At 40.4% G+C, this 11,271-nt stretch overlaps 1 protein-coding gene across 1 annotated transcript; it reads left to right on the forward strand.

Annotated features, from left to right (window-relative positions):
- Positions 1-1,392: 1,392 nt before the first annotated feature.
- LOC149203032 (uncharacterized) lies at positions 1,393-2,070 on the forward strand. The gene has a single exon (XM_089401753.1). The coding sequence runs from the start codon at positions 1,393-1,395 to the stop codon at positions 2,068-2,070; it is 678 nt and encodes a 225-aa protein (XP_089257879.1).
- The last annotated feature ends 9,201 nt before the right edge of the window (positions 2,071-11,271 follow it).

The following is an 11,271-nucleotide window of genomic DNA, read 5'->3' on the forward strand; positions in this document are numbered from 1 at the left end:
TAGACAAGGCATCACCCATACGTAATTACATGAAAGAGTGTGTTCAGGGCAGAAAAAACAAAACCAGTGTTCCCATATAAAATGCTAAGACATCTTGACAGTGATACAAGCATAAGAAAGATAGGCGTAGCCTATTTAAAAATGAAGAGTTGACACCATGCAAGACTGTTAATCTAATATGATAACTGGCGAGAGGGAATTGAAGTTTCCTTGAGGTGGATCCTCTGTCAGAGCATTGATAAAAGCTAGATTTTGAGGTTGTGAATCTGATTCGGAGTCAAAATCAGATGCCACACGGTGCTCCACCCATGTTAATCTGGCCATGATACCATCTAGATTGTATCTAATGTCTCAGAGTATCTGTTTAATATCCTCTTGTCCTGTAAATAATTGATAGTTGTCGACTTGTTTGTCACGAATGACCATGTGAAGAAAGGTTTCTAGTTGACAGTGCACAACCACTGAGTGAAGAAAATGAAGCCTCCTTTTGTAAAATTTGTTGGGATCTGGAGTCCACTTGAAGGTGCTTCCACTTCTTTTAGAATCAGAAAAGTATGCTCGATCCCCAAATTCTTTAGCTTCAAAGTGAGGAATCTCATTCCTCACTTTAGGTGGGACGAAATAAAAATGATATTCCATGGAGTGCCAGCCAAAGAGGCAACGAGTCTAAGCAGAGGATGCACCTACTGCTCCACCCCGATGACTGGGTAAATGTTGTCTCGGGGCCATGAGATAGTAGGGAGAAAGTGTGTACAAAGGTGTAGTTTGGTTGCCCAAAAGACAATGATGATGGACTAATAGTATTACCATAGATAGGAAGAATGATCCAAGGAAATGAGGGTATCATCAACCATAGATAGGAAGAATGATCCAAGGTGACTTACTAGGTAGGCTACCTTTTCAACCTGAATTTGAAGAAGAGAATGACAGATTGGAACTAGGAAACACAAATTAGCGGAGACTCAACCTGTAATACACTCAAAACCAAATTGAAAATGTACCCAAATACCATACACCACATACCAAGACAGGGTAACTAAATGATACCCACAAAGTCAGCAATTTGGTTGGACGTAGTGGGTAGCACAATGACCATCTCAAAGGAGGGGCTCATCATTTTGTTATGGAGAAACATAACAAAGAACATGGGCACCTGCAAGAACCAAATAGATTGCCATGGAAAAACGATACACAATAGCGAGTAAATTGACAACAAGAAATGAAGCGTAAAGGTTGGAAATACATACACAGACCTTCACATAAGTTGTTGAGTGCCTAGAAACCTTGGTAAAAAAATCTATTATCGCAAAAACTGTTGTTGCGCTACGCGCGTTTGCCTGAACCGTGTGCCTCTAATCACAGATCTACTTCAGCCTGGGCCTTGGCCCAGTCATGGGCCCTTTGGATCCATCCCATGAGGATCCTGATCCGCAAAGAGCGTTCTCTGAACTAGTGAAGTCCCTCCCCCCGCAACGAACCAGACCTGTTACCACGAAATTTGTCAAGAAACTCGATGTGCTGCAGGAAGTTCAACTGCCGCCAACTATTCCCCGTATGGCAGCACTTTCCCTTGCCGAGAAAGGATTAATCGGGCAGTTTACAGGGCTTTGGCCATCGCCCAGAACAGTTCAAAGATGGGTCGAGCGAAATTGGTCAGACAAGATCCAAGGGAAAATATCCATCAGATTTTGTGGCAAAGGGTATTACACATTTCATTTTGAATCAAAGGAGGACAAAGATCTGATATTCAGGAACGGGCCATACTTCATGGACTCAAGGGGACTCTATCTCAACAAATGGACCCCTGATTTCGACCCAGAACTGGATATCCCAAGTGCTGTTCCAGTCTGGGTTCGCCTACCTCACCTTCCTCTGCACTGTTGGGGGGATGATTTAGTCAAGGCAATAGGGAATGCTGTTGGCAAGTACATCAATCGCAGTGAGCCCAAGGACAACATGCAAGCATGCGCAAGGATTTGTGTTGAAGTGGATCTAGGTCGAGGATTGTCGGAAGCAATAAAGCTGAAAGTGGACGATTGGAGCCATATCCAGCAGCTGGACTACGAATAGATTCCTTTTAAATGCAAGGTATGTCACGAATACGGACATTTCGCTAATAGATGCACAAAAGTTGTTAATGTAGACAATGAAGAGTAGGATGGCCACTGGGAAACTGTCAAAAAGAAGAAACCATCCCCCCCCCTCCAAGCCTTCTTTGGATCCTGAAATCCCTGGACCATCCAATCCGCGCCCTTCCTCCTCTTCCCCTTTACCCTCAGATCTTCAACCCCTAGAACCGCCCCTTCCTCCCTCTACCAATCCCTTCGCTATCCTCGCCGAGGTAGAATCTACCCCAGACAACCCCTCCTCTGAACCCCCAATCTCCCAACAACCTCCTTCCTTCTCCTCTCAGCCCCCTCCTGATCCTCTTTCATCCAGAATCACCAGAAGTTCTTCTAAGGAACATGGAGCAGCTAGTGATGTTTCAAAAAAACAGGGACCGGGCAGAAAATCAGCCAGGCAACAGAGGGATGAGAGCGCCCAAAAAGATATAGCTATGGGCACGCAAACCCCAATAGAATCCTTCATTCTTGGGCATCAGGAAAAAGAAACAAGCAGTAAAGGCCAAGAGAGGCGAGCACCTCTCCACACGCCCAATGTCTCATGATGAAAATTCTTTCTTGGAACAGCAGGGGTTTAGGGCACCCCTCCAAGCTAGCTGCCCTCAGAGAACTAATTCACAATGAAAAACCAGAAATCATGCTAATACAGGAAACAAAACAAGATCAGCACGAGATGAAAAAAATAATAAGCCAGCAGAGACAGTTTTTTGGAAGCATCAGTGAAGCAAGAGGAGCTTCCGGAGGCATTGTAACCATATGGGACAACAACAAATGGGTTTGCAGCTCTACAAACATTCATCAGAACTGGATCAAAACCACCCTCGACAGCAGAACAGGCAGTCAAATAGTAACCATTTACAATGTTTATGCTCCCAACCATTACAGAGAAAAAGAAATCTATTGGGACGATCTGAAGGCAAGCATAGAAGGGGAACAAAACAACAATCTCATAGTTGCAGGAGATTTCAATCTGATCCTTCACGCCAATGAAAAAAGAGGAGGCACCTTCACTCTAGATCCTTCCAGAGGTCGGCTAGAAACCATCATCCAGGAGCACGATTTAGTTGATGTTATCCCCAAAAATCACAGATACACCTGGAGAAATCGAAGGATCGGTGTTGGTAACATAATAGAATGATTAGATAGATTTCTTATCAATATAGCTTTCCTCTCCTCTTTCTCAGCGGGATACGCTAATATTCTCAACACATCTGCCTCTGATCATTACCCTATTACGTTGACTCTGCAAAATCACTGCCCTCTTGGTCCCATCCCCTTTAAATACAGCCCTCTTTGGAACCGGATGCCAGCAGCTAGAGAAGTGGTCCAAACGACATGGATCCAACATGTCGAAGGCTCACCAAGCTTTATTTGGGAATCAAAGCTTAAAAGAGTCAAGCAGGCACTAAAAGATTGGGCTAGGGACAGCTATCAGGAACCAGAAGAGAACAAAAAGAAAGTCAAACGAGAGCTAGAAGATGTTCAGCAAAAAATAGAAGCACAAGGACTATCTCAGCAAAACAAAGATCAAGAAGGCAACTTATATGCATAGCTAAGCCAAATTAACAGGGAGGAAGAGATAAAATGGTGCCTAAAATCTAGGCAACTTTGGCTTCAAGCAGGAGATAAAAATACAACATACTTCCACAAACAAGCTACTGTTAGAAAGCTCAGGAATACAGTAAGCATAATCACAGATAATGAAGGAAATCGATGCAGCACTCAGGAAACTATAAAGAAAGCTTCCACCAAGCATTACAGGGATCTACTAACTGAAAGTAAAGAGGAGGAAGACTATTCAGATTTGCTCTAGCATCTGCCCAAAGGGGTTACTCAAGAAATGAACAACAAGCTCAGCAAAGATATAGAGGAAGAGGAGGTCAAGGCAGCTATTTGGAGCTTGCATCCTGACAAGGCTCCAGGTCCGGATGGATTCCCCATCTGCTTCTTTAGGGAGTATTGGAAAATGATAAAAAAAGACCTGATAAAGATGATCCGTTGGGTGATGAAAAAAGGAAAGAGGAGGATTCACTAACTCCACTTATCTTGCTCTCATACCTAAAGAAAACCGCCCCTCCTCCTTTTCTAGATTCCAACCCATTTCTTTATGTAACTCGTCTTATAAAATTATTTCCAAAATCTTAGCAACCAGGCTCAAACCTCTTCTTCCCTCCTTGATTTCTGAAAATCAAGGATGCTTCCTCCCCAACAGGCATATCACCGACTCCATTCTTCTTGTCCAAGAAGCCATCCACTCAAGCTTAACTAGGAGAGAAAAAGGGTTTGTCTTAAAACTGGATCTTGCAAATGCCTTCGATAGAGTGAGACACTCCTTCCTTTTTTCTGTCTTATACAAAATGGGATTCGAGCCATCCTTCATCACCATGATTGCAGCCTGCATTTATGGGCCCTGGATATCCCCCCTGATCAACGGGAAGCCTTGTGAAGCTTTCCAATCCACTCGGGGGCTAAGATAGGGCTGCCCCCTATCTCCTTACCTATTCATCCTCATGGCTGAATCCTTTAGCCAAGCCTTAGATTACAATCGCAGAGTAGGGCTCATTACTGGCATCAAATTTGGGAATGGAGCAAAGAATATTAACCATTCTCAGTTTGTTGATGACACCTTGCTAATTGGGGGAGCATCTACCACAATAGCAAGGCGATTCAAGAAACTCCTGGACCAATTCATGGAGTATTCCGGAGGCAAAGTCAATCAGCTCAAAAGCTGCATCTATGGATGGAACACTGCAAATCATGTTATACATAGCATTGCAAGCATATTTGGAGTCACATGCAACCTGGAATGGACCCACTTTTCCTATTTAGGTATGCCTGTAAGCATGGGGCCCTTGAAGGCCGAAACCTGGAATGGAATCCTTGACAAGATTAAGAGGAAAGTGCAGCAATGGGGTACAATGTGGCTTAATCCAGCAGGCAGGCTTATTCTCCTTAAATCAGGTATTGCTTCACTTCCTATCTATCGCTTTTCTTTATATCAAGCTCCAACTATTTTTCATCATAAAATGGAAGTTGCTCTTAGACATTTCCTCTGGCAAGGGGGGAAACTGATAAGAATAAGTTCAACTTAGTTAGCTGGAAAAATGTAATCCAAACCCAAGACAGAGGTGGGCTTGGCATCAGATCACCAAAGCTCCTAAATCTGGCCTTTGGCACAAAAATTATATGGAGACTGATCACAGGACCTACAGTGTGGTGGAAAAAAGTACTGGAGGTAAAATAATTGAGTTGTCCAAGACAACAACTTTTAGACACCAACATTCCTAACAAAGAATCCACAAAAATCTGGAAACTTTGCAAGAAGGCTCTTCCACTTATGCATCAAAATATCTTGAAATTCCCTGGCGAGGGAACCAGCATTAAATTTGGAATAGACAAAATTCTGGGGCAGCAACCTCTGGGCATGAACGCAGAGGCAACTCCTGTTATAAACTGGCTTAACAATAAAGGATTCTACCATTTGTCTCAAATCTCAAGTTGGGACTCCCTCTCCCATGTTTGGATTGGCTGGAATTTTCCTGAGCTTCCCAATGCATTAGAATCTAGTTTCAACTCTCTGAAGATGCTCCTTCACAGCAAGGCTCCCATTCAAGAAGGTGAAATGGATGGGTTTTGATGGGATGCATCTGGAACACATTATACAGTTAAAGCCGGTCATCAATACCTCTGTAATAGCATCTATCAAATAAGCCTTTGGAATCATTGGAAAATAGTATGGCGAGCAGAGGCTCCTCCAAAAATAAAATTCTTCATCTGGCTCCTACTGAAAGGTAAAATTCTAATAGCTGAAAATCTAAGAAGAAGAGGCATTATTGGTCCATCTAGATGTCCGAATTGTTGCAAATCAGAGGAAACGATGCACCACTTATTCATAGAGTGTCCAGTTGTTGTTGGTTGTTGGGGGAAAATGGCCTTAATTGGAAATATAAATTGGGAGCCCCAGCCCACTATAGCAGAGACAATATATAAATGGAGGAAAGATTGCCCCTGGAAAGAAAAAAGAAGTAGTCTGGTGAAGAGAGTATGGAACACCCTCCCACTCACTCTACTCTGGCGCATCTGGCTAGCTCGAAACCATAAAGTCTTCCAGGATAAAGGCTCAAGCATACGTAAAATTTTCTACAAAGCTAAAACACTCGCTCTGGAAACAATCTCAAGTAACACCATCGACAAGATTGATGCAACAAACTATAGCATAGAGGAGCGAAACTTAATTAGTTACATCCTGGAGAACAATCCCAATGCTCAGGAAGCCCGCAAGAGGGAGACTCAGGAAAAAGGAGAAGTCAGTACATGGAAACTGAGACTAAAAGAAGAGGAATTTGCTAACTGGATATGCAACTGTAACATCTTCCACTTATTTTTCGATGGGGCATCCAAGTCAAATCTGGGTCTAGCCGGAGCAGGAGGGCTGATTTGTAATGCCAATGGAGAATGTATTCTCCATTACGAATGGGGTCTCGGGAAGAACTCTAACAACAGAGCTAAAGCATTAGCTCTGTTCCAGGGCCTCACCCAGTTAAGTAAGCTAGGAATAAAAAAGGCGAAGGTTTTTTGGGACTCCTCAATCGTTATTCGTCTCATGGTGCATCAGCAGAATACACCAAATACTCTCCTTCAGCAAATTAATAGACGCAACCAGATCCTCCATCAGGCAATGGAAGATATAAAATACTACCATATTCTCTGTAAATTGAATAAAAAAGCGGATGAGCGTGCCAACAAAGCATGCGAAAGACCCATCGGCATTCTGAGCTGTAACTCCAGCGAGTCCTTCCAACCCTTGCCATGACTCAGTCACAACTCCTCAGCAGCAAGCATTGTATCACTGACAGAATCACTGCGATGAATCATGCGATCTGGGCCGACAAGAGAACAGCTTATGGTATGAAGATTTTGAATAGATATGAAATTCGTGAAACACTCAAGAGCATTGAAAGTCTCAATATCCCAGCCGGTAAATGTCTTCTCGGACCCGATCCTCGAGCCTTGCAGGATATGCTCCAGTCCTTACTGCAGATACACCATATCTCCAACGCGATAAGCATGACCGCTTCCCACCTTAAATCTACGCACTCTCCTCCTATTTATTTCTCCTCAAATCGCTCTTTTCATCACTCTGTGCTTTGTTACCTCTGCGAGCAACAGTTCTGTAAAGTCCCCTCTGTCTCGTCTTCTTCAACGATTTGTTGCGTTTCCCTCAGAAGCTATCCCTACTCCCTCCGCGCCTATCAGAACCTCTAGACAACCCCTCCCTGCTCCTGTTTGACCATCAACACCTTCAAGCAAGCTCGTGCTCCCCTGTTTTTTGTTTCTTTATTTGCTGCAGGGATTCTGGATAGCAACAACCCTGAAGCAAGCATGGCTCGCTCCGAGGATTGCTTCCATTGTGCGGACCTGCAAGCGGAACTGGAGGAAGTAAGGGCGCAACAACGCACCTTGGAGAATCAGGTCAGGAACTTGGAGACCAGAATGGAGGATCAATATCGCACCATCAATGATAAATACAGAGCAGAGATAGATCTCTTTCTGCATAGGGTAGCCTCTCTCCATGAGCAATTCAGAAATCTGTCGAACCGTTGTAGCCATGCTGAGGAATCCATAGCAATACTACAGTATATGATGGACAAAAAGAACAAGGCAGCAACTAGTTCCTCCAGTGCTAAGCAGATAGAACCGGACCCAAATCCGGAAGAGTCCACAGCAAGGCAGATAAGCCACATAGAAATAGATTAAAGATGTTATGCAATTGTAAATTTTGGTCATTTCAATATGTAAGAATCTATAGCAGCTCAGGAAGCTTTAGAGGTAAAACCAATAGAACAAGGATCAAGGAAAGATCCCATTTTGTAATTCTTTTGATCCAAATCACCAAGAACATATTGTACTCCAGGAGAACTGACTCCTCTTTTTTTAGCCTTTAATATAGCAACCGAATTTGTCAAAAAAAAAAAGTTGTTGAGTGCCATTTCAATCATGTGGTAGTTGTGAGTTAGCTTTTATGTTTTAGTTTTGGAAATGAACCTTCTAGGTTTTTTAAAAATATGGGTTTTCATTACTTGACTCAATGTTCTTAGGGACACACTTAAAAACATTGCCATTTTTTAATTACATGGTTAAATTTACCGAATAAACAAATTTGAGATAAAAAATTTGTTCAAAAAAATTATTGCAATTGTGTTAGTAAATCTGTCTTAAGTTTTTTCTTTTTTGAATTATAGTTTATATGTATTTGTCTTAATAGTATAATTTTATTTATTTATTTTTAAATGGAATAGTTATTATTAGACATTGTTTATAAATATGAGGCAACTCATTATATAAAAAATTAAAAATAATTTTTTAATGACTCATATAGGAATAAAATTTATTTATGAGTAGTGGGATAGTTAGTAGTAACTATTGTTCACAAATATGAGATGACTCATTATAGTGATTAGGAAAAGTCACATCACTTGAAATAACTAGTTGATAACCCATAAAGAAGTAACTTTCACTCCTACGAAATGCTTTTCAAGTTATTAATATGTTTCTTTATATTTAAGAAAACTACACTCTTAATCAAAGAGAAACATCTTCATTTAAATATTATTAGTAAAAATATACACTATTTAGTTAATAAAAAATTTAAATTATTTTATGTTTGGCGGTATATGCTCCAACCTTTTCTCAAGTAGAGTTTGGGGAAAAAATCAACCTCCATGCCACTTTGAAGGAATGAAAGAAATTGCTAATACCTAGCTAGCCCATAGTGTTACTTAAGAACAAAACATAGTTACTCCAAAAACTTAAAACATATCAACTTGAAAGACTTGAACTTAGATGAAGAGGATCACAATGATTTCACCTAAACAGTCAACTAAACTAGCTAGCTATAACATCCCCCTGTATCGATCCCTGCTTTTGTAACATCAAATGTGATTGTGACTCCAACATGGGGAAAGCTATGACCAACTGAATTGTGTTTTAATAGTTGTTAATTATTAATTATGTGTAATTAAACTCACTGGCAAAAGGGACAAACAATGATTCAAACTGCTAAGGGACATTGCTTGTTTTTATTACATACCTTGAATATCCATACCCTATTGAATTAAATGTTGGAACCAATTGCAATTGAGAGAAGTCATTTCCTGACAATTTTTTAATGTGACATGATTAGCATTGAATTAGAGTTGGAAGAGTTATGAATTTCCATTTATGAAGAGAAGAAATCAGAATAGGGATTGCCATCCTCATTCTCCTTTATCACATATCGAGGAGACAACCCTAGAAGAGGACAATATTGAAGGACAAATGAAATGCTCTCTCAGATGTTGGCCAAGAGATGAAGGTGAAATTATATATATGTATATATAAAGTTGAAGTGAATTTGGGGTGTGATTCATTGTATGCGTCAACTATTGTGATTGTGTTTAAGGCCATTGAAACCCATGTGTTAGACTGTGTTTCAAGTGTGTTGTTTGAAGGATTGAAATTCAACGACTAAGGTCTTGCCTCTAGTGAACGAACCACTTAGTTCTTGTAATGTATTGTCCAACCACTTAGTAGTTTCCTTTAGCTGACGAACCACTAAGAGCTTGCCTAACAATTAATTATACCATTGGGTGCTTGTAGTTTGACTGGAAAACCTCTTAGTGTTGCTAAGTTCCTGGTAATTGGTTGATGAACCTCTCACATAATGGATTAAATCCTCAGAAACTAAGCAACACACCTATTCCTTGAATTTGGGTGTTACCCTGTGTTTGAATCTCAAAGGATAAGTGAGTCACTAGAGTGCTTACTACTAAAGAGTCGTTTATGAACCACTCAGATAATGGACTCCATCTCTTGAGTGTTTGACCCATCCATTAGTGTGAACTTACCCCTGTGCAAGCATTCCCTCAAACTCTAGATCTAGCTCAGGGGTGGTTAGCAGCAAGAAATGTTACAATGTCACTAGCCTATGGTTGGGTGGAGAGTGGAAGTCCCTTCTCTAGTTACCAGTTGATTTAAATTTCTCATAAAAGTATCATGGTTTATGTATATTTTCTTTATGAATGATTATTTATGTCTAATGTGATAATAAGTTGATATGTGCTTTTATATTAATTGTGAGTGAGTGCACGAGAGAATTGTATATCCAAGGATTGAACCTGTTATGTGAGTTTATGGTTGCACTAACATTTAGTATTGCTAATTATGTTGTAGAGCTTATAAATTATAGAATATTGCCTATGTTGAGAATTATTTGAATTTTCGGTTAATGATGAGAATGCTTAATCTATGAATTGATAAGATGGTTTTGAAAATTTATGCATACTAATACATATTCCTGTTATTCCAATTGGGTTTGTAATATTTTTGTATAAGGATGCAAGTGGCATGTCTTATTGATAGGAATTGGGAATGTTTATCCCTTTGAAGAAATGATCTCATTTACAATAGACAATCAGGTTGGATGCTTGAACTAGTGTAGTTTTTGCCTTTGGATCCAATTCTCTCCTTTTCTTAGAATCTATGGTGGGTTAATCCCTGTTAATGCCCTGAGACCCATTTGGGCATAACATAATATCTCTGATGGTTTACACTCCGGACTTGGCCATTGCCTTAGAAACTTAGTGTTTTATAAGAATAATTGGTGCTTCAAGAAGTCTGAGTAAAATTCCCTCACGTTTCTTTCTCTGCAAGTTTCAGCAAAAATTGATAGTTATCTGAGGTTGAATAATTATTTTGATGGATTTTCCATCTAGGCTAAATATTGGCTCATTTCCCAAGTGTTGATGTACTCGAAGTCATACAGACCATATGGTCCCATTAAATGTAGTTTATATTCAAATAATTGAGGAGGGGAGGATTTTAAATTCCTTATTTGGATGCATTTGAAAATTTTGACATCTTGATGAACAAGGCGTATCCACATTCGAAAATAGGATAGAGAAAAATTGAGTTGGATTTGTATCTAATTGTTAGCTATTTGGGGTAGGGCTCCCATTGGTGGCTCATATGCATAGGTCTTAGAGTTATTTTTCCTTGAGAAGTTGAAGTGTATATGGGACCCGAGGTTGATGCATAATGTACACCTTGGTGGAACATGGATGACTATTGAGCCATATTTATTCATTAAAGTCAAGCAATCTGGAGATTC

The sequence above is a fragment of the Pinus tabuliformis genome, chromosome 2_1 (assembly GCF_031772625.1).
Source record: "Pinus tabuliformis cultivar Carrire ecotype Pingquan chromosome 2_1, CPIR1, whole genome shotgun sequence".
Lineage (NCBI taxonomy): Eukaryota > Viridiplantae > Streptophyta > Pinopsida > Pinales > Pinaceae > Pinus > Pinus tabuliformis.

Bases quoted from the DNA above. Each gene is read 5' to 3' on its own strand.
- LOC149203032 (XM_089401753.1), top strand. From the start codon at position 1,393: ATGGGCCCTTTGGATCCATCCCATGAGGATCCTGATCCGCAAAGAGCG.